This window comes from Danio aesculapii, chromosome 21, assembly GCF_903798145.1.
Source record: "Danio aesculapii chromosome 21, fDanAes4.1, whole genome shotgun sequence".
NCBI lineage: Eukaryota > Metazoa > Chordata > Actinopteri > Cypriniformes > Danionidae > Danio > Danio aesculapii.
The window spans coordinates 28,677,984-28,702,951 of record NC_079455.1 but is presented as its reverse complement, the minus strand read 5'-3'; the positions used below and the strand labels follow the sequence as shown (position 1 = coordinate 28,702,951).

Sequence of the window (24,968 nt, the reverse complement as noted above, 5' to 3'; positions counted from 1 at the left end):
TCCATGTCAACTCATACTTTAGTTTCTCATCAAATCTTGGCCAATCAAATGCTCTCTAGTATCTGACATGCCCCGCACCTTCAAGACGCTTCTCATTTGTGTTTCAATTGATTTGCTTAAGCTTGACAACTCACACTGGCAGGGCTGTGATAAAAACCAAATGCTATTGGCTGTTTTTTTTTAAAGGGGAGGAGCTACTTTATGTCCCTCAATCTCTTCAGGTTTCAGTTGAGATTGTCAAACATTGAATAAAAAATGCACATTTCAAAGCACTTCACAGGATCTTTAAGCAATTTATGAATTACAATAATAATAATAATAATAATAATAATAATAATAATAATAATAATAATAATAATAATAAGGAAGACCTTGAGTATATTATCTTTTGCTCCATCACCATTTGAAAAAACGTATTTCAAAAGGTGCTTATGACTTGAAATTTTCACCGGATGTTGGTAACAACCAAAGAAATCCAAATATGCAAAGACAACAAAACTAATTAGTTTACAAAAAAAAATATGAGTAATAAAATGACATGACACAGAGAAAAAGTACTGAACACATGAAAAAAGGAAGGTGTAGAAAGGCAGTGAAAGGCCAGACAGTAGCTTAAATCTCTCAGGAGTTATTCAGCAATCCTCTGCTCTTCGTCATTGTAAATGTAATATTAGCTGCTTCAGTCCAACATCTACATTGCCAGGATGATGAAACCAGGGTGGACACTTCAGCAAGACAATGATCCAAAACACAGCCAAGGAAAGTCTCAAATGCTTTCAGAGAAAGAAAATCAAGCTGTAAAATGACCCAGCCAATCACCTGACATGAATCCAAAAAAAATACAAAAACAAATTCCCAAAAACATGTTCCATACTTTCCCCACTGAATATATTATTATTTACATCCAAATATACACCCATAGTTAGGCTCCAAATATTTCTGCACACTAATAGATTCTTGTGGCATGAACTTTGACCTGCATCATACAAATCAGAAATGCTAAAACACAAATGATCACTGCCAAATATAGTGGAGCACTTACATAAATAAACACAATTAATATGAAGCATACACATAACACGCTTACTAAACATACGAAACATGATTAGACGGCATTCATTTTGTTTCACGGATGGTGAGACTGCAATCATTTGTGTCACTCTCAAGCTGAATAACTTTGTGTGCTGCAAAATGGAAGAGAGAAAGAGAGAGAGACGAGAAATTGTGGGTAATGATTATTAGTGGCTTTTTTTTTTCCTCCAGTGTTATCCTGTACTAGTGATTTTACTCATTTCTGTTATTGTGTATTTTGGGGAAGTTAAAAAGTGCCCTTTTAAAGGTTTTCAATTTCTTCGCATTGCCAGAAAACATTTGCATGCCGTCGATACGTGTTCAGTCAGGTAACACGGGGAACAAAGATTATGATGGCGGTCTCTTAGCATTAGCATGCACATTCCCAATTTCACTTCTGAATGAATAGTAATTTGCTCTCATTTGCATGTAAATCGCAGAACGGAATGGAATTATATGAGGGAGCGGAAGGAACAGCTATAGCAGGAGAGACCGCACATTTTCTCCACAAGAGAGACTCCGGCAGGCTGCGACTCTCCTCTCTTTCGCTAATTGGAAAATAAAAGACTGCATTGACCTCGGGCGGACTGGCCACAGCGAGCCGTCTCAGGGTCGTCGTTTTCATTTGTTAAAGCCAGATTATCATACTGCAGCCGTCCGGTGCCTTCATTTGTGGCCATGAAGCATTTCCTCTTTTATTCATCCGGGTTTTGTCTTCTGCAGGTCGTAAGTGTATGAGAGAGACAAAAATATGTGGGTAAAAAAATCTCAGGGCGGTTAAATAATTTTTTTGCATATTAATAAAGTTATACTATACTGTTACTGTATGCTGTTGCATCTTTGAAACTTTTAAATTTCTAGTTCAACTCTGTTTTTATTGGTGCATAATAGTCAGAGAGTTATGACATCAAGTATAAAGTATAAGTAAGACATCAGTTGTTCCAATCTATCAGCAGAAAACAAAATTACTTTACATTTTCTTCCTCTCTGAATCAAACAGCACCATTATAAATTCTTGCATCAAATAGAATTCTATTTTTTATTTATATGGGTTTTTTCTCCCACAGCTCACAAAGGTTATTGGGTTCTACATTTTTCCAAAGTAAACAATCAAAACCATTTCCTTTTTATTAAACTATGAACACATTTTTGAGCAGGTATCCCAGTTCTTAGCCCTAAACCTAGCTATTTGTCAATATAAAAAACAGGATATAGCAGGCAGACGCAACTACAGTCATAATTCATTCAAAAGATATGAATATTCCAACTCTCCCTAGGTAGAACAGGTTATTTCTGAAAGGAATGGACTTTCTTCCGCTTTTTCTTCTTCTTCTTTAAAAGAGAATCTGAAGTATTTTATGGCATACATACTCAAAAACATAAAGATGATTTAGTATTCAAAATTTTTTTATTTTTAATTATGTTTTTAAATAAATTGGTCTTGCACTTCATATTTTCTGATTTTCATTGTATATGTATTAATTTTGGTACCATAAACTGACATATCAACTATTTGGTAGAGGTTGATATTTTAGAAATTATGGGAAGTGTTGAAAAAAATGCATTGATTGTGTTAACTAGGGACATTTGGAGTTAAGAAATGCAATCCAAAAAAAAATTCTATTACTTTATTCTTGATGGGACAGTTAAAAGGTTAATGACGACTAACTCCTTAAGAGCATCATTGCCACCTACCGTAATAGATATAATATAAAATAATTGGTGATGATGAGTCTGAAATTTGAAAAGGGCAAGAATAGGAGTTTGGGTAGAAGAGTGGGTAGAGAGGGGAGAGAAGGGGGGGGGGGGGGATGACAGTCTCCATCTGCTGTACAACTTGACAGACAATGTCTGTCATAAATTCAAATATTGGCACCAGAAAAGTGTCTTGCTTCAGCTGCAGATGTCAAATGCTATTGGCTTCCTCCGTGTTTCATTACTGATTAAGTCATGCTAAATTGTAGAATATCAATGAGCGATATCCAGATCATTTGAAATGGTTAGTACCTCATAAACAGAGTTGGGTGTAATACATTCTACAGTAACGCGTTACATTTTTGGGGAACACAGTGATATAATGAATTCCATTTTAAATTTGTGTAATGTGATTACAGTTACTAAAGTCAATGTAATTGAATTGCTTTCCAAATATAGTTTTTGGAAGAAAAAATACTTCTTTTAAATCACGTTTCCGCTGCAAAGTCAGTTAATGAGCATGCGCTTTTAAAGTGCTGAAGAAAACATGCTGAAATAGCTGCTGAAGAGAGTGGCTGCTTCTTCAAGTGGAAATACAGACATTACTTTGATTTCATTGAGCGTAAAAACAAACATATTGCTGTGAAATAAAGTTTATGTCCAGTCTCTAAAAAACTTTCGACTGCTTTTAACTCAACCAGTTCAAGCTTTTAAATAGAAAGCATTCTACGATGATATTCGTCGCCAAAGAGGACATCAGTGCCCAAAAACACTGAGGTCCAACTCAGCCTAAATAGGCTAAATTTGATTTTTGTACAGGATTGCAAGTGAAGATATCCTCTGAATGTAAAGAAAAGTGTGGCTGCTTATGGGGCCATTTACATATCTTGTCTTTTGCACACAGAAGTTTGTTATTTCCAATGGAGGCGCGCAGGAGCATATTGGGAGCGCATATTACACATGCTTGCATTTTCCAGGCACACGCAATTAAAAACCATGAGTCACGTGACAAGAGCTGACTGATCAGCTTCATACTTTGTATGGAATATAGACATTTCGGAAGACTAATTACTTCAGACAAACACAGAACACCCAACCACTGCAGTGCAGCACAATGGATGTCAATGGTTACAGGTATCCAGTTTTCTTCTAAATGTCTTATTTTGTGTAAAAAAAAAAATATATATATATATATATAATAAAAAAAGACAAACAGGTTTGAAACAAGTGAATGATGAGAGAATTTTAAGTATTTAAGTTTTTTTGAATATGTCAAGCTGCTGTGACCAACCCATTGTAATGTTTTATTAGTGAATATTAAATTACTGAAAGAGCTGCAGTTTATTTAGCATTTTTCATAGGTTTTACAGTTGCAATCAGAATTATTAGCCCCCCTTTGAGTTTTTTTTTCTTTTTTAAATATTTCCCAAATGATGTTTAACAGAGCAAGGACATTTTCACAGTATGTCTGATAATATTTTTTTCTTCTAGAGAAAGTCTTATTTGTTTTATTTAGGCTAGAATAAAAGCAGTTTTTATGGTTTTATTATGTTTCAGTTTTTATGGTCAAAATTATTAGCCCTTTTAAGCTATATATATTTTTCCGATAGTCTACAGAACAAACCATCTTTATACAATAACTTGCCTAATTACCCTATTCTGCCTAGTTAACCAAATTAACCTAGTTAAGCATTTAAATGTCACTATAAGCTATATATAGTGTCTTGAAAAATATCCAGTAAAATATTATTTACTGTCATCATAACAAAGATCAAATAAATCAGTTATTGTAAATGAGTTATTAAAACTATAATGTTTAGAAATGTGTTGAAAAAATCTTCTCTCTGTTAAACAGAACTTTGGGGGAAAATAAACAGGTGGACTAATCATTCAGGGGGTTTAATAATTTTAATTTCAACTGTATGTTTTAAAAGTAACTTCAAAGTAAAGTAATCTGACTACTTTTTACATGAAGCAATTATTAATCTAATCAAATTACAATTTTCCAGTAGTAGTCAGTAATTTGTAATCTATTACTTTTTAAAAGTAACTTGGCCAGCACTGCTCATAAACTACTCTGTTCCTCTTCGCAATAAAGACATTGTGTGGCTTCAGAGGACTTAGAATCCAACACAACTTATTTGTACCACTTCTACAGTATATGATTGGTTTTTGCAATAAATTTGCATGACTTCACTTTTATTTGCCTGCTGCTTATTTATGTTGTTCAGAAGTGGGTGTGTTTGGGGTAGGTGTGGGGTTAGCTGCTCCAAAATATTTCTGAAAGTGTGCCTATTTAAAAAAGTATTTGTATATTACAAATACAGGCAAACCGTTTAGTGGGGAAGCATAATCAAAATGACCAAAAGCATTAGAAGACCCTGCTTGTCGATAAAAGAATGCCAAAGGGGAACAATGAACACACGATTGTATCTTTGATGTGTAAGAGAGAACCAGAAAAGTGTGAAGAAAGGGCAGGATGGAGAGGGAAACGTGTAGAGAGAACAGAAAGTTCTGAAAGTGGGATATTAAAGAATAATGTGTGTGCGGAGAAACAGATGGGAGGACTGAAAGTGAGAACTTGAGAAAGAGAAAGAGATTGAAGTTACAACTATAGAGAGTCCTAAACCACCAATGCCAACATGTGTGTGTGTGGCAATGCAGAGAAAGAAAATATCACCTGGTATCAACAGTGAGAAGTAGGAGTAAGTAAATATATGTGATGTTAAAAACTTAGCCCTTTTAAATCAACTTGCTAAAGGTACAATGGTTCACCAACAGCTTGAGGTTTTAGGGGAAACAAAAAAGTGTGATAACATATTTTGGGTGCAGGACAACTATTATATAACTATTTTATTTAAGTGGGAAAACGAAAATTGACACAGAGGCATGTGCGTTCATAAAAGAACAACGCTCATAGAATAACATGCTTTAAAGTTGTCTGCTATTGTCACTTAGAACTGACAGGAAACAAGACAGAAATACCGTAAACTGTCAGGAAACCACATTTTAGCAATAGTTAGTTCACACTTGTACAGTTAGTATAGGTACATTTTGAGATTTATTAAAGATTACAGTTGATGATGGTTTTTAAAAGTAATACACAGCTCTCTGGAATACGTATGATCGGCCAATTACAACATTCCAAGCTATGTTATTCCCAGATAGCAATTGACACTAAAACAATAGCATATATTATCTTGTGACTGAGTAAAAATATTAATATTAATCAAGTTCCTTAATATTGTTAACCCAGACAGCAAGTTGGCTCAGTGGGTAGCACAATCGCCTCATATCAAGAAAGTTAACTGGTTCATTTCTGTGTGGAGTTTGCATGTTCTCCCTGTGTTCGCATGGATTATCTCCAGGTGCTCCGGTTTCCCCCACAGTCCAAAGAAATGCGGTACAGGTGAATTGAATAAGCTAAATTGGCTGTAGTGTATGTGAGTGTGTGCAAGAGTGCGTGGGTGTTTCCCAGTGTTGGGTTGCGGCTGGAGGGGCATCTGCTGCGTAAAAACATGTGCTGGATAAGTTGGTGGTTAATTCCGCTGTGGCGATCCCAGATTAACAAAGGAACTAAGCCGAAAAGAAAATGAATGAATAAATATTGTTAACCCTAAAAATATTGCACTTGTCAAATTTACCATTCTTTGTTATAATAGGGATGAAAACATCCACTAAAATTAACAGCTGTAAAAATGTTGAAGATTTTTTTAGAAATTATTATTATTATTATTATGCATAAATCTTTTAATTAACCTCAGTCCTGATCTAAACTACTAAATTGTTTAGAAAATTATAGAATTTAACATCTTTAATTGACATGTTCACAAATGATGTCACTAATTTAGTTAAAAAAAAACACACACACACACAAAATGACGTATTTTCAGTATAAAAAGTAATTGTGGACTGGATTTTTTTATCTTTTTTCACAGTCTTGGACATTAGTAACAACATTGGCTGTGATGCATTGTTAGATTTTTTTTTTCTTCCTAATTTACTTTTAGTGGCTGTCAAGCTCCATTGACTTCCGTTACAACCACATTCATGGTGCATAACACACAGTCTTTATTTATGTTTACTCCATGTAGTTCTGAGAGCTGAGATGCACATTTAGATTTTTTCAAACTCATGAAGGTAAGTGCGTAAAGGTCTCTCTCATACACTCAGACACACATACACTTTATTATATGTAAAAAATAAATTTGCTGTTATAATCCATATAAAATCCACAACTACGTTTTTGTTTTTTTGTTTTTGCACAGGCCTATCTAAAGGGTTAATAATGCCAACTGATGATCAACAGTAAAAATTACAAATTTTACCCCTTGCCAACAGGGAAAACCATCAACAATCAAAAAATGAATGATTATATGGTGTCATGGTTTTTTGTAATAAAAAAATGTGGATATAATGAAAGTCAATGAGGCAAAAACAGCCACTAACAGTAAATTAGGGAGAAAATAAAGAAAATTAAACATAAACAATGCAAAGGCAATGTTGTTTCACATGTCCAAGACTTTGATAAAAGGTAAAAAAATCCAGTCCACAATTACTTTTTATATTGACAATATGTTGTGTGTGTTTTTTTCCATCAAATCAGTGACATAATTTATGAATTTGGCAATTAGTGAGTTAAAATTCTGTAATTGTCTAAGCCATTTAGTAGTTTTGATCAAGACTAAGGTTGATTAACAGATTTATCTGATGCATTTTACAGTTTAATTTAGTGGATGTTTTCATCACGGACATAACAAAGGGGTAGTAAATTTGTTTATTTATGAACAATTCAAAGCATTTTCTCAAAATATGTGTCAAAATAAGATTTGACACCAAAAATCATTCTGCTAGCTGAAACAGAAAAAGTTATGGCCAAATTAACACTCAAAATCCCCCCAGAGTGCATTAAAACATCTTCAACAGTACACAAGGGTTAATTAACAATATGAATACATAGGATAGTGAATTCTGCATCCAGCTGATTTGTATAATAATAAATAACTGTGAAAATAAATAATAACAGTTTTATTTAACATCTGTCATAATCAACAAGGGAAAGTAAGTGAAATGCAAAATACACAATAAATAATTCAACAATGTCTGCTTGTATATACAGTAATAAACACTGAATTAAACAGATTAAAATGTGTATGTTTTAAAAAGTAATTTAAAATAAAATCAACCTATATAGTCAGAATTATTAGCACCCCTTTGATTTTTTTTTTCTTTTGAAATATTTCCCAAATGATGTTTAACAGAGCAAAGAATTTTTCACAGCAAGTCTGATAAGTTTTTTTTTTTTTTCTGGAGAAAGTCTTATTTGTTTTATTGTTTAATTACCCTAACCTGCCTAGTTAACCTAATTAACCTACTTACGCCTTTAAATGTCACTGTAACCTGTCATCATGGCAAAGATAAAATAAATCAGTAATTAGAAATGAGTTATTAAAACTATTATGTTTAGAAATATATTGAAAAAAATCTTCTTTCCGTTAAACAGGAATTGAGGAAAAAAATAAACAGGGGGCTAATAATTTTGACTTCAACTGTATGTATATACATTACCATTTTTAAGAGACATTCCGCATGAGCCAGTCTGTTCAATTAACAAGCAGCAACAACTTATTTAATCAGCCTGAAGAGCATAATAACAGGATATTTCTAAATGAGAAGAAAGTGCCGCTTTCTCCGCTATTCTCAAATGAGTTTTAGAAGACAATGTGCTTTTAGAGGAACGTTTGCAATCTCACAGTGGGAAGCAAACCTGAAAACTAATGCGGACAATATTTTAAACCCACACTGAAGTTAAAAGGGCTGTAAAGAAAATTAACTACTTTTCATTGTGAGGAAAAACCGTGCGCGGGGGAGAAAAGTGTCTGTTTGGAGCTGGCTCTGTGCTGTAAGTGTGAATGTTTTTTTCTCAAAACACTTGGTTTGTGCGGCTCTCCTGCTCTTTTACAAGCAGTGAGTCACAGAGGCGTGAAGCACCAGCAGATTTTTACTCTGACACTGCTGACCATACATCAACGTGCGGATGCAGTGAGCCCTACACTGTACACGGCCTCTGTAATGTGTGTGTGAGAATGAAAAATACATGCGCATAAGAACATGACGCTTTCCACTGTCGGTCACGGAACACAGAGCGCATCCTACGAGTGGCCTCAAGAACATGTGTATGAAATGAGCTAGAAGATAGAACAATATTATATAGTGACACACTCATTATTTAAACCAAGGCTACCGTTTTAATGAAATTCAAGTGTATGGGAGGATATGAGATCAAGATGGCACAGCTGTGCTTATGTACATTTGACTTTTAGCATTGTGTGGTGAAGCATATTCCACAAGACAATAGAACAATTATCTTATTCAGAAGTTAACTTAAATTATTTATATTGTTATATAAGCTTAAGTGGCAAAACTGGACCTCACAATCAGCAAGCATGAGCGGTAACTCAGAAAACACAGGAAACAAAGAAGTTGCAGAGGCTTTCTGTGAAGAACAGTAGGCAGATTCACTGTTTTTCTGGAAATCCTGAAAAAAAAAACATCTTGCAATTTTGTTATGAGCAGAACTGTACATATTTTGGCTATATTCATATTTTAAGGAGGGTGAGAAATATTTGATGAAAATTCTGACCAGTGCTTCTGGCTGCCAAGGTCTCCCGCATTAACATGTAACCAGCACACACTAACATTTGACCATGTTAACATTACAACCAGCACATAAGCAGAAACCTTATTAAACCAACATAAAGACTAACCAGCATTTATCTGAATTTACCTAAATTAACATTTAACCAGCACCTTGCCATTATAACAACATAGTCTCATTCTGAAAACGTAGCCCTATATACATTTCTGGAGATCGTGAATTATGTAGCCAGAAGTACATATGGCTGCATTTTTTCTTTAAAACGAACGCTACGAGGCAGTATGACGCTGTCCCTTTTCATGCTTGCCAGCTGACAGATTATCTCCATATGGATGGCTGTTGCCAGTTTGTCCAGTGGCTTGCCACGTACGTTGGTGGACTTGAGACACAGAGAAGAGTTGACTGAGACGACGTTCTTCAAGTCCGACAAAGAACGTTTAAAGAAAGCAGGTAAGACAAAAATAAAAGCCAAAAAATAAAATAAACAAGCAAATAACAGAGTGAGAATGTTGTAAAATCTGAAAACGTGGTAAAAAATCAGGCTGCCGTGAGGGCTTTTCTTTATCTGGATTGCTTTTGAAATCACTGTTGGTTGGGGTTAGGGGAGTGGGTGGGGGGTCAATCGGTGCTTTTGAAAACAATATTGGTTAGGTTTAGGCAAGGAGGAGGGTGAGTCAGTTTATTGGTCGTGAGTCAGTCATTCAGTCAGTTGACAGCGACCTCTGGTGAAATTATGCGACCAGAGCAGGTGCAAATAGCACACGCGAGAGAAATTTGGTGGATTTGTGAAAACCAAATCTACAAAAAAAAAAAAAACATAGCTCCTGGGACGTATTTGGCGCTCTCCAGAAATATATATATGGGTACGTTTTCAGAATGAACCTGGGTTGCATTATAAACCACAATTTAACCAGTATAGATGGTTAAAAAAAGTGCAATCCAATTCCTAACCAGTAAAAAAGCAGTATTTAACCATAAATTATAAATTATAATTGCAGTATAAAGCATACACAGCATAAAAAGTATCAAACCAGCATAAAACTGGATTTAACCAATATAAACCAAACTTTAACTAGCAACTTATTAATTCAATCTGTTTAAAAGCATTCACTAAGCATTTAACAGCACAAAATGAACCTAACAACCATAACTAACCAGCATTCTCATCTGCATTTAGCCAGTGCCTCAACATTGTTAACCAGCATTTACCCAGTTTAAAGCACAGTTTAACAGCAGAACAGTACAAACCTGCAAAAAGTGTCCAATCGGCATATACTATACCTGTATTCAACCAGCACCTTAGCATCACAAACTAGCATTTAATCAGCATAAAGTAGCCTTTTTTCAGCACAAGCCACATCTAAACAGTATGAACCTTCAGTTAATAGTGTCTAACCAACATTTAACTAGCACTTAATCCATATAAATCACACCTAACCAGTCCAGTAAAAACCTAGACTGTAAAAAATTATATGATCAATTACTCAAGACAGCATATGTTTTTAGTTCATTATAACTTTTTAAACTAAGTTACCCAAGCTGTTTTAAGTCAGTTTAACTTTATTATATTATATTATATTATATTATATTATTATATTATATTATATTATATTATTATATTATATTATATAAAATTATATTATATTATATTATATTATATAAAATTATATTATATTATATTATATTATATTATATTATATTATATTATATTATATTAGATTATATTAATATATTATATTATGTTATATATACACTATTATAAGTTCAATGGATTCATGTTTTTGTTTTTTTTTAATAAAACAACAAGGAATTTTTACAGTGTACATTTAACTACTATAAAGCTGCACTTACCCAGAAAAAAACCTGCATTTGACCAGCATACACACTTAATTTGCAACATATTATTATTATAAATCATAGTTCAATCTGTATAAAGCATTTAACAAAACATTTAAACAGCACAAATGATCCTAACAACCATAAAGGTGTCTAACCGGCATTTATTTGCACTTATCCAGCACATGCCAACACTTTTCCCAGCATTTAACCTAGTATTTACCCAGTTTAATCAGTTTAACAGCAGAACAGTATAAACAGTACAAACCTGCACAAAGTGTCCAACCACCACAGCACCTGACCATTATAAACTAGCATTTAACCAACATAAAGTAGCATTTAAGCCACATCTAAACAGTAAACCTTCATTTGACTAGAATAAAAAAGTGTCTAACCAACATTTAACTTGTGCCTAATCAATATAATTCACACCTAACCAGTATACACCTGCATTTAACAACTATAAAGCTACACTTACCCAGTGAAAACCTGCATTTGACCAACATATACATTTAACTAGCAACTAACCATAATAAACTAGCATTAAACCAGCATAAATTAGCATTTAACCATGCAAAAAAGCACCTAACAAGAATAAACTTTCATTTAACCAGCAAATAAAGTGCCTAGTGAGCATAAACTAGCACAAAACCAGAATAAACAAACATTTATCCAGCATAAAGCAGCAAGTAATAAAACATTTCGACATCTAGCCAGCATAAACCTGCATTTAGCCAAAATTTAACCAACAGTATTAATCATCAATTTCTAAAACCAGCATTCAACCAGCAAAAAAATAGCATCTAAAAGCACAAAATAAGTATAAACAAACATTTAACCAGCATCTAATAACACACATTGACACTTTATCAGCATAAACCTGCACCTGCATTTAAAAAACATAAACTGTATGGACATTATTTCCAGTGTATAAAATGCTCCCATCAGCAAGGAAGACCATTCCTACAGCATTGGTGGATATAATCTAAGCTTAGCCACTATAAGCTACAATACTTACAACTAAAGCACAAAAACAGTATTTTTACAGTATTTTAGGAAATGTCACGGCATAGTTTCTCATTTCATCGACAATACATAGGATTCATGCACACACACACACAGACAAAACTAACTTGTACAACTGTCTTGCTAGCTAGCTGTGCTTGCTCATGTTGCCAGTCTCACTGTGATCAATACTGCCCATGGGCCAATCAGAAAACAGCTCAATGACAGCGTAGCCATCACAAGCCCTGAGATTAAATTGCGTTATATTTTATTACAGACAACCTCTTACATCTCTGTCAATGTTGCAATTGATTATTAAAACATGAAATATTCATATTTGGGAGAGATATCGATTTACATCAAAGAGACTTGTCGGATCATTTTTTCAAATACAATGACCAAAAGCAGACATCTGTCATGGTGGGGTAATGAGGGGAGAATACATTAAACTAGTTTACATTTGTGTGATTACTGCACAGAGTTTGATTCATGATATCCATCAAACAGTCGTTACAATGTGTTTGTATGTTTGCATGAGCGCCTGTTAATTTGTCATTATTGCATTGGCAACTGTAATAATATGAATAAGCAAAACTTTGGCTGGGTTCGAAAGCAGCAGAACATAAAGATGCTTTTAAAGCAGGGTTATTATAGTTAACTGAAATTTAAATAAAACTGTTTTAAATAACTTAAAATAACATCAAATACAATAAATAGACACACAATTTAAATCACAATTCACACAATCAACTATACTGGCTTATTACCAACCTATTATTAAGATATTAACTGTTTATTGATATCTGTGCAAGTATGATCTTATTCCACATCCATAATCTTACCCAAAACTTAAACCCAACTTCTACCTTTAAAACAGGGTGTGAATTATACATTGACGATGGGGGGATGGGGTCACGTTTTTCGGTTATGTTCGGTAATATGCCTTAGTGAACCAAATTCATTGATCATTCAGCTTAGTCCCTTTATTAATCTGGGGTTGCCACAGCAGAATGAACCCCCAACTTATCCAGCATATGTTTTACGCACTGTATGCCCTTCCAGCTACAACCCATCAATGGGAAACATCCATACACACTAATTCACACACATACTAACAATTTAGCCTACCTAATTCACCTATACCACAGGCATTTAGGACCCGGAGCAGTGAATCAAATTTATATGTTTAATTGAATTACATCTTGTTTATTAATCAAACTTATTATTATGTTTTCAGTGTTTTGAGGGATATTGAGTGGTTCTCAAAAACATTTAAGTTATTTTTTTAATTTTACTGTATAACTTCCATGTTCGAGCCAGTGTATAATAAAATACACCTTTTTAAAGAAACATGTTTTATGAACATCTGCGCTGTCTGTTGGTGTTATTTTTGGAGCAAATGTGCATTCACAATCGTACAAACAATTACAGGGGTAGTCAAATGTATATTCATTCATTCATTTATTCATTTTCTTTTTAGCTTAGTCCCTTTATTAATAAAGGGTCGCCACAGTGGAATGAACTGGCAACTTATCCAGCATATGTTTTACGCAGCAGATTGTCACACACAATGTCATTATAAAGTTCACGCGCGCACACACACACTGATATACAGCACAGACACACACACACACACACACACACACAGACAGACAGAGTGTGTTTAGCTTTGCACTCTTTTCGCATGCAAATGTGACAGGATACAGGTTAATATCCACTGCTGTATGGATATCTGTTATGTTAATGTACAAAAAAAAAACCTGATTTAATGTCAACAAACCGAGATTGAAGCAGCTTCCTTTATAATTGTTCTGACACACGGCTGTGCTGATGAAGTAAAGCTAAGCTAAATCGCTGTAATTCATTACACACATGCATTGTTTTAAAACATTTTAGACATGTGAAACTCACACTTGATCACATTTGATGATGATTGATGGTCCTAACAAACTGAACAGACCTTTTATTCTCGGTTGCTTTGCGCACGTCCTCTCTTGTTGATATGATTATTCACGTGACTACCGGGACATGTTAACACGTGCAGCTGTCAATCAGTTCGGTGGGCGGGGGGACCACACTCCTACGTCAAGTTGCGGTCGCTCTGAAAACGGTTCCGATTGTTCCACCGTTTTTATTTTGTTAAATTGAAAAAAAAAAAGGACTGGGTGTGTTTTTATCACCCCAATATGACAGTCTATACACTATATCTACACATGTCTGTCCAAACTGCTTGAAAAGTAGATTTTTCACCATAGGTGCCCTTTAATATTATTTAAGATACAGATTAGAGTAAACTATTAAAGGGCAGACCCCGCCCATACATCTTGTTTTGATGTCCTTCAATCATCCCTATCCACCGAAATGGCTCTGTCACTCAACTCCACCAATAGCTGGTGTGTGGTGAGCGCACTGTTGCCGTTGTCCTGTGGCTGCCGTCGCATCATCCATGTGGATACTGCACACTGGTGGAGGTGTAGAGAGACCCCCCTCATGATTGTAAAGTGCTTTAAGGTGTACATGATAAATGCGCTATATAAATACACATTAAATTGCATACATTACATAAATGTTGATTGGAAATGTATTATTATTATTAATTTATTATTATTTATTGTTTTTGTTTTGTTTTGTTTTTATTTTGTTTATTATTATTATTATTATTATTATTATTATTATTATTATTATTATTATTATATGTTTTTTATATTTCTGTAAATTTTATTATTATCAGCGGGTTGCCATGTAAATGTCTCATTTTCACAGTTAAATGAAATAAATAATAATAAATGTAATAATACATTTCCAGTTAATGTTTATTGGTAACACTTTATTTTAATAAAAACTACATTATAACTAAATGAATAAATAAATAAATAAAAAATATCTTTTTTAAAAAAAGAAAGAAAGAAAGAAAGAAAGAAAGAAAGAAAGAAAGAAAGAAAGAAAGAAAGAAAGAAAGAAAGAAAGAAAGAAAGAAAGAAAGAAAGAAAGAAAGAAAGAAAGAAAGAAGAAAAATAATTCGTATTTTAAAAAGAAATCAGTATTTTAAAAAATAAATAAATAAAAAAAATAATAATAATATTTATATATATATATTTATATATATATATATATATATATATATATATATATATATATATATATATATATATATATATATATATATATATATATAGTTTTTAATAATAATATACAATTATATTTATTTGTTTGTGTGCTATTATTTTATTACATACTCATCTGTAGCTTTTCCCCTTCTGAGATGCAGTTCAAGGCAAAACATAAAAAAATAAAACAAACAAAAAACAGTCAACAGGAAGGCCATGACATTAAAAGGAAGTATTGGCACTCAAGAAAAAAAAAGTATAATAGTCCATAATATTTACACCTGATAGTCAGGATTGTTTTGCATGCTGAAAAGCTAAACAGACTTAGTGCAGAGGGAAGAGAAAGGAAAGCACTCATTCTCAGGAGTTCACGGTTAATGGTGCGAGTTATGCCTTTGTGGTGAAACTCAGGGTCAGTAGAGGAAAGACAGCAATCTCCAAGGCTCTTCATTCAGCACTCTCTCAAAAGCACTCTGAGGGGACGCAAATGAAGATGGAGAAACGGAAAACAAGGCCACTCAGGAAAAGAAACTGTGGTGTGGGCACGTGCCAGGAGAACTGAGTGGCAATACTTTTAGAGCTACAGTACAAATATCCTTTTTGCTAAATAAAATGGCCAAGCAAACTAGTGTTTTTTTTTCTCAAATGGTTGTTTTATGTTTTCAAAGTGCTTTTGCTATTTTGGCCCATCAACCTCCCACAACCCAAAAGGTGATGGCTTTATTGTTATGTATAAACAGCCCTCTTTTTTTCTAGCAGTTTGGCCTTCAAACAGTGCAAATAGGTATTTTCCATCCAAAGACGAATATTAGATTAATGTGCAAAACTGATCACAATCATTTGAGAATAAAGAACTGTTCAGATCCAACGAGTCAAAGAGAACAAACTTGTCATGTCCTGAAAATTTGGTGCCAAATATCAAAAAGAAAAGTAGAATTCACTGGAATCGGAGAAGCCAATATGGACATTTTCTTATATAATAAATTACCTACGCCTCGAATGATGAAAACAAAACGCAATGAACACGCAGTGGCACTTGGCTACTGATCAAGACCATTCTGTAGGTAATAACACCAAACCACTCAGATGATAGACTTTGGCTAGGGGACTTTAGAATAACATTTGACTTAAGCACTGTCGCCTTACAGCACGAAGGTCACTGGTTCGAGTCCCGGCTGGGCCAGTTGACATTCCTGTGTGAAGTTTGTTTGCTCTCCCTGTATTCATGTGGGTTTCTTCCGGGTACTCCGGTTTCTCCCACAGTCCAAAGACATATCGATGAACTGAGTAAACAAAATTGTCCATAGTGTATGAGTGTGCGTGTGAATGCGAGTGTATAGGTGTTTCATAGTACTGGTTTGCAGCTGGAAAGTAATCCGCTGTGTAAACATTTGTCGGAATAGTTGGCAGTTCATTCCACTGTGATAATCAGGGACTAAGCCGAAGGAAAATGAATGAATGAATGAATGAACTAAAGGTGTGCAATGCTCGGTCCTATTAATTAATGCCATCCCATTTCCACAATTTTTATTATCTCATGATCTGTTAAAACAAAATCACATGGCATTTTTAGATGTGCATGCTGAATTTTTTTTCAGTAAATATGTTTCTATCACAGTTTATCCACATTTTTTCAGCTGAACATTTGTTTTTAAGTGCATTTTTTAAGTTTTGAGTATCTTGACAGTTCCATTAAGTATCTTTTTATGCAATATTCCAAAATACACCCAGTCTTTACTGGCAAACTGTGTTAAGATAATATATTCTGAGTTATCATTCACTAATACAGTGCCTTTCACTCCAAAAATAAATAAATAAATAAATAAATGAATAAATAAATAAATAAATAAATAAATAAATAAATAAATAAATAAATAAATAAATAAATAATGATAATAAAATGACTTTCAGGTTGATGAAGGAAATTTGAGTATTTTGGTACTGATGGGCAGAACTTGACATTAACATCCACCAAATGAGGGTTGAATTTAACAGACAGCCACTTAAAAATTTCAAAAAGAAAAGGTTCCTTGCGTGAAGCATCCATTTTCGCTTCTCTTTTAAACAGACTGGACAAAAAGTGTACCCACAGTCCTGCTGCTTTCAAGCGCTTGATTTTTTCATGTTTAAATGTTTTTTAAGGACCAGCGGTTAACGCTTTAACTATTCTTTGAACTGATTATTAATGAACCTTTACGTTAACTGTGTGCATGTGATCATCCTATTATTATCGCACACGATATGTTTTTCACCTGCTTTCTTTTGCTTACAGTTATTTTGAGCTAAAAACTAATATTTTTTAATGTATTTATTCTTGGTGTGGCTAGAAAAAAATGAGGCAAATTCTTAGTGTTGAGCCCTGAAAAGTCATGTGAAATAAAAACTAATTGCAATTCGACACTATGAAACCACAGCCCATTTGCTCATGCTCAATGAGTAAGGTCATATACAGCACACAAAAAGTAAAATGAAGGAGGCATGTGGACATAACACAAAATCTAAATCAAGTCATTTTGAGCATGCCAAAGTCAAATTTTATGCATATAAAATATATTTTCCCGACAACAAAGTTGTGGCTAGTGAAAATGGTGAGTGGCTAGTAATGTTGGAAAACTACAAGCCACAGAAGCTGGTGATCAAAAAAGTTAATGTCAAGCCCTGCTGATGGCTGAATGACGTCTCACTGGTAAAAAACAAAAAAAGACATTGCTGGATTGAACAGTTTGTTTTTGTATTCATCAGTGAAATAAACTCTGGTAATTTCACAATCATTTATGAGGATTACTGTTTAAAAGGCTTATTGTGTTACTAAAGATAAGTCTCTATCTCTCAGTAAAACTGCAATGGACCTAAAAACATGAAGATGCATCATTATTTTGTTCTTCATATTTCTATTTTAGTGTCTTAATGTAGGAAAGATTACGCATTTGTGTCACCACATGGAGTCCCAAAAAAAGAGAAACTTTTAGGCATTTGAGATAAACATCAGATGGAACATTTTCTGCTGAAGTAAAAGCTGTTAGAAGACACAGAGTGTGCAGGAGTCTATAATGCTTTCTATGTAGTGTCCATGTGTTTGATTTCGCCAGACTATGATGTGCATCATTTTGTAAACTATTTTGTTCCTATTTGCACTTGATATTAAGTTACATTTTGGGGTCAACTTGCTCCCAACACACAAATGACTCATTCACTTTTATACCTGGTGTTTCAATCAGTCTCTTTTGTTCACTTTTGACCAGTGCTGGAGAAAGTAGCCAAATCAAGCACTCGAGCAAAAGTACAGGTATCCTAATGAAATATTAATCCAGTGAAAGTATAAAGTCCTTCAAGATACAAAGGCACTTGCTTTTAATATACTTAAGATTTAAAAGTATAAAGTACTTTCTGATGTTTAGTTTGCAAGAAAAAGGTTTAATAAATGTGCTAGTTAATGATTAACTGATTCAAGTAGACCATCATAAAACCATCATCGAATTAACCCATACACCACCAGGGAGTCAACGCATGTCTTATAAAGCTGATGTTTTTGTAACACAATTTTTATTTATTTTTTTTTTTTTCATTTATAACTTATAAACCCCAATCTTGTATATATACTCCAAGGATGGCTTGAGGGTGAGTAAATTGAGTGCAATTTAATTTATAGTTAAAATGTTCCTAACAAAATCAGCTCACTCACTCAGAACAGACTGAGTGAGACGTTGAACCAAAAACAGATGCCATCATATCTGTACAATTCACAAATTAATTATTTAGTGTGGATTTTGAACGGATTTAACTTGTTAACTGACACCACATCCATGAAATCTGCATCAAAAGCTGTGGACTTGTGTTAGAATCAGGACTGGCTAGAGAACATTGTGGCATTTTTCACCCTCAAACAAACTTACAATATCAGACAGCAAAGTTGAAATTCCCTTTGGCTAGCATACTTCAACCGCATCTGTCCTAATGTTCAAGAATTGTGTGGGTAGGCAGAAAGAAGTAGCCTTGAAGTAGATAGTAGACAATCAAAATGTTCCAGAAATTATTTACATTTGTATTTACCGTTATACACTTACATGATGAGCAGAACATTAATAAATACATACATACACAATTCTATATGTAAAAGGTTAAACAGTGGTTGATTTTAACAGCAAATCCCAAATTTCTCACTTGGTGATGGTTTAAGGCTGGGCTGCTCAACCTTGTTCCTGGAGATCTACCTTCCTGCAAAGTTCAGCTCCAACCCTGATCAAACACACCTGAACCAATTAATCAGGACCTGAAGAGCACTTGATAATTACAGGCAGGTGTGTTTGATATGATTTGCAACTGAAATCTGCAGGAAGGTAGATCTCCACAGGAACAGGGTTGAGCACCCCTGGTGTAAGGTATTGTTAACCCAAAAACGAAAATTGTGTAATGATTTACTCAACCTTTATTTCTTTCAAACCTTGAGCTATTTTCACAAAGCTTGAGCTGTTAAACACAAAAGGAAATACTTTGAAAACAATGTTGGAAACCTGTAACCTTTGACTTCCCTGGTATTTGTTTTCCCTATATGGGAGTCAATGGTTAGGTTTTTAGCTATCTTCAAAATATTTTGTGGTCAACAGAAGAAAAGAAGAAATAAACTCATACAGATTTAGAATGACTTGACGCTTCTCATTTGCTTTTCATTTGCGCTTGATCTCAAGCACTCTCACTGGCAGAGCTGTTTTTTTTTAAAGAGGAGGAGCTACTCTACACTGAAAAAGAAATGGTTCTGCAAAATTGTTGCAAACAATTTATATGGGTTGAATTTAAACAAACTAATTAAATTTAGTAATGTTCAACTTAATTTGTTTGTTTAAATTCAGCTCAAATAATTTGGGCTGAATTGTTTACAACCCCTTAACTTTAAAAAGAAAAAAGTAAATCCGAGGAATCATCTTTGAATAATTTTTTTCAGTGTATGTCCTGCCCTCTCTTCATTTTTCAGTTGAGATCACGTCAAACACTGAATAAAAATGTGCACATTTAAAAGCACTTCAAGGGACTTTTAAGGTCTTACTAGTCATACTAAATGCAATTTACAGGCATGTGTTTTGAGGCATGTTGGAGAGTTAACTCTACAGGACATTTATCCCTCCTAAATCAACCACTACTATACAGCGTTGAAGAACATTACCAAAAATAAATCAAATGCCACCTCCAAAGCCATGAAAATGATTCAAACAAACACAAAAATCTTCATACTCAGCCTCCCCCATCATGGAACTACCCCTGCTGCCCTCCTGTTATTGAAAATGCATGCCGTAACCAAGATCCTCCCTCCTTTTGAAAATTCATGAGTGTTTGAAAGATTAAACGTGACCTTTTGTTGAGATTTTCCTGACAAACGCAGCACATATGGATTGCATGGCAAACCTCTTAGGGGAAATTACACATAAACACCTGTTCACACATATGCATAAACACTACACAGCAAAAAAAAAAACATGAAGCTTCTTATACGTGAATTGAAAAGCACAAACAAGCGGGAAAGGGCTGCCGTTTCATGTTACACCTAAGACAAATGACAAGAGGATTCCATCTTCCTAACAAGCAACTTCTGTTCCAGCTCCATTCCTGATCCCTGAGGATGAGAAGACCTGGTCCTCTATATCTCTCTAGCTTTCATAAATACTCTGCAGCAACCAGGTTCATGTCAAGCTCTCACAATAACATGACAGAACATTTCTCCAGGGACACTGCTGATGCATTCTGGGAAATGTATGCCTTGCAGTTACAGTATGCGATGGTTGTGAACGACAGTTGCAATGCATCAGCTTTAACAGATATCCTGTGAGTAATATTCTATTGATGAACATACTTATGTCATATTCATTCGTGGCTCACATGCTAAAAAAACAAATACAAAACAAGCAAACATAAAGAACCGTGTCCCACAGTGCAAATTCACATCACGGTTCTGCTTCTGACGTGTGCAGATGTTAAAAAGCATACTGTGAGAGTCAGTCTAACGATACTGGAGGATAAATTAAACATTGCTTATGTTCAGACGGAACGCGCTGCCTTTATTCATAACTCATGCCATCAGAGAACCTCTCTGGAGACTTCAAAAGCTACTCGAACTCATTACCATGTGCGCCTCTATCACTGAATCGGGCACAGTTACATCTCCATCTACTGCCGCCCAGGGCTACATTTCCGTTCTGTGTCTCGCATCAACTTTATGAAGTTAAAAAAAAGAGCCCACGTTACATTAAAGGAAATGACATTTAACGTTCTGACCACAGGCGATGTGGCGAACGCTGTAATAGTTTGGGTTTGTTTATGGTTTTCAATAACAACTTCTCTCTGACAGGTGCGGAGCTTTTCTGAGCGCGGATGTGAAACAGTAGATGATGTCAGCGCTCGAGGCGGTGTAAGTGAACATGACAGATGATTGGATATTTTAATGACACGATTTCATTTGCATATTAATGAATTCCCCCAATGAACCAACAGAGTGATATCTCCGGATACATCTTACGCAACGCCCTCTTAATGCTGGCGAGAAGAACTTATTAATTATGAATGTTAGGCCAGTTTGAGCTGATTTCCATAGTTTAAAGAAAGGAGGAGGATCAAATCCTGAGGGCTAATTTGCTAATAGACTTGCAAATAGTTTATCATAAGGGATGATAGAATCAGGAGGTCAGATGTTGCTTAGCAGCAAACATCAGAGTGAGAAAGAACATTCTGGATTGATCAAACTTGCTGCAGAGTCTTGGTATCTTTATTGTTTAACACTATAATGCCCTTCGATATCAAATAAATCAATACTATGTTCATTTAAATATCAGAAAAACAAACATAGATGGATAAAACTTAAATGGATAAAATATTCTGTGATTCTGTGACCCCAGCAAAGACTCAAGCAATCAATTTTGCCAGATACACAAAACAGATCTCAAAAGTGGCCCTTAGGGGTGCCTTAGGTAATAACAGCACTCGTACTTTATAACAAGACCATCAACTTCAAATTGCCCACCTAAGCATCAGGTTTCTTTTTAATTGCTTTGCCTCAAATTGCAGATACCATTCATAGGGCCACAACATAGACAAAAATGGGAAAACTGGCAATTAATGAAAAGCTAATTGGGCACTTGTTTATAAACATCCAATTAATCTATCTCGGTTGAACATCTTAATGATAGTTATTGTATTCAGAGTGCCTGTGCCCCGTCCACCTCCTTACTAAGCATCAGTGACTCTTAACATAAGATAATTGCTGCCTTGCTTCTGCTTTCAGTTCTGGAAATGTTACATATTAATCTTTAATATAAAACAATGCATTATTCTTTTAAAAGGATACCACAGTTTGATTTTCCAGTCACATTTTGCAAAAGAAAAGAAAAGAGAAAAGAAAAGAAAAGAAAAGAAAAGAAAAGAAAAGAAAAGAAAAGAAAAGAAAAGAAAAGAAAAGAAAAGAAAAGAAAAGAAATCCTGTTATATGATAAATAAAATTTGGCAGCTGTGGCCAGAAGATAAAAAAATACTGACAAAGTTTCTGCTATTATTACTTACCTTACAGTCCATAACAAATCTATATTATTAGTAACTGATACAGGTAAATATAACAGCCCCAACTGTAATCTGCTATGTAATTAAAATACATAACATGCACTTTCAAACATAATACTACTACTACTACTACTACTACTACTAATAATAATAATAATAATAATAATAATAATATAATAATAATAGTAATGATAATAATAATAATAATAATAATAATACTAATAGAATAGTGATAATACTAATAATAATCATCATAAAAATAAAAATGATAATAATAGTGATAATAATAATGATAATAATAGTAATATCACTTTATAATAATAATCAATATTATTATTATTATTATTATTATTATTTTATTTTATATTTTATTAGCAAAATTATTATTATGTTTGTTATTATTAGTATTATTAATTTTATTACACGTTGTTGTGTAGTTTTGTTGTTATAGAAAGCGAACATATTTGATGAATAAAATCTGATTTTCCATGTTTAATATTCAGTGTTACACAAAATATGACCAATGCATACAACCTTAAAATTATACAATAATGATAAATAACATAAAGTGTAATAAAACGCCATTATAAAAATGACTGATCCCCCACTCCCAAAATATGAAATGAGAAAAAAATAAAATATAGTACTTAAAGGTTCTGAAAGTGATGTTACAGTAAAGCTACAGTACATTAATCCATGTACAGCTACACTTCGTAGATAACGCAAGTTATAAATGAAAATGTTGCACGATTGTCATTCAAGAACAAGCGTGCAGAATCAGATGGAAAGGCGCCTTTCTTGCCTGTTGCGCTGCGCATCGCACGCTTGGCATTCTCACTCCAATAAACACACGCTTTACGCAGACCGAAATGTTGAAGGCTTTCAGTGGAGACTACTAATGTCATTTCTCATTTTACAGACATTTACAAAATACAGTGAGCGCCACACATTTCCCCGTGCACTGGCACTCGCTACTGTTTAAAGCATCTTTGCCTATTCGGGCGTTTGGTTCAGTGATAACCTTAAGCGCATACTTGTGCATGCGTGCACAGAGTTTTACGCGAATTCGCACCTACTGCACATGCTTCATCCCAAAGAGCTTTCGATAATGAAACAATCGTGATCGGCATTGAAAACAACATTACACACAGTCATAACAGAACATCACCCAAAGAATGCATATTCATACGGAGTGCGCGAACTCTCCAAGAGAGCTAAATAAGGGAAAGTACTGTATAATGGTTAGGCTCGCAAACAGTTAAGTTGTTCCTACCTCTAGCCATCGCATATGGCAGCAGGAGGATCAGGACCGCGAGGAAGCCAAAGCAGGAGTATCGTCCCTTCTTCCCAAAGCGTCCCATCATCTCTGCGCTTCTCTCCTGCGTCCCCAACTAAACCGGGGAGCCGCTCGCGTGTGCCGCTCTCATGCATGTGCCGTGCGTTCCCGTGGCTTCAGTAACAGGTCCCTCCGTAGCGATAAACCCCGAAGTTCTGCGCGAATCTCTCTCGTCCGCGTGCTGAAGTGAGTGTCTCGCGCATCCGTGAGACTGGAATAATGAAGCCGGTGCGCGCTGGCCAATAGCGGAGGGTGATTGAGGGCGGAGGGAGCGCAGCGGCTGTCCTTCACCCCGCTGCTCGGATGTGCCGCGAAGTGACCAGATGCGCCTGAGTAAGAGATGATACATGAGCATACATGTCAGATGTCGCCTAAATTCGAGATGACATATGAACAGCTGGTTGCGTTACACTGATTTCATCACAGATCGTGTCGGGCTCCTGGGGGCCACTGGGCTGAGAGCAGAAGCGGCGGCGCGTCTCTCGTGCGTAATTTGCTCGGAAGAATAATGGATGTTTAATTAAGCAATATTTCGCACGAGCTAGAGTGTTGTCGTTGTTATGTCTGTAAACAAGTAGGGCCTAATTGGTCGAGCCATTTGCATTGCAGACAATAATTACGCAGTTCGTAAATTTTGTTTCCACGGATTAAATAAAAAAGAGAGAGAAATGTGTAAAATAAGCCATACAGGCAAGCTGTGTTGTCGCACTGAATAAAAAAA

General features: G+C 34.7%; 1 protein-coding gene across 2 annotated transcripts in view; it reads right to left on the bottom strand.

Annotated features, from left to right (window-relative positions):
- Positions 1-24,581, bottom strand: part of unc5da (unc-5 netrin receptor Da) — a 357,817-nt gene extending 333,236 nt beyond the window's left edge. For both annotated transcript variants that reach the window (XM_056446616.1, XM_056446617.1), the window contains exon 1: positions 24,185-24,581. In XM_056446616.1, coding sequence (XP_056302591.1) covers positions 24,185-24,275 — 91 coding nt within the window. In that variant the 5' untranslated portion in view covers positions 24,276-24,581. The remainder of the gene's footprint in view (positions 1-24,184) is intronic.
- Between the last annotated feature and the right edge of the window lie 387 nt (positions 24,582-24,968).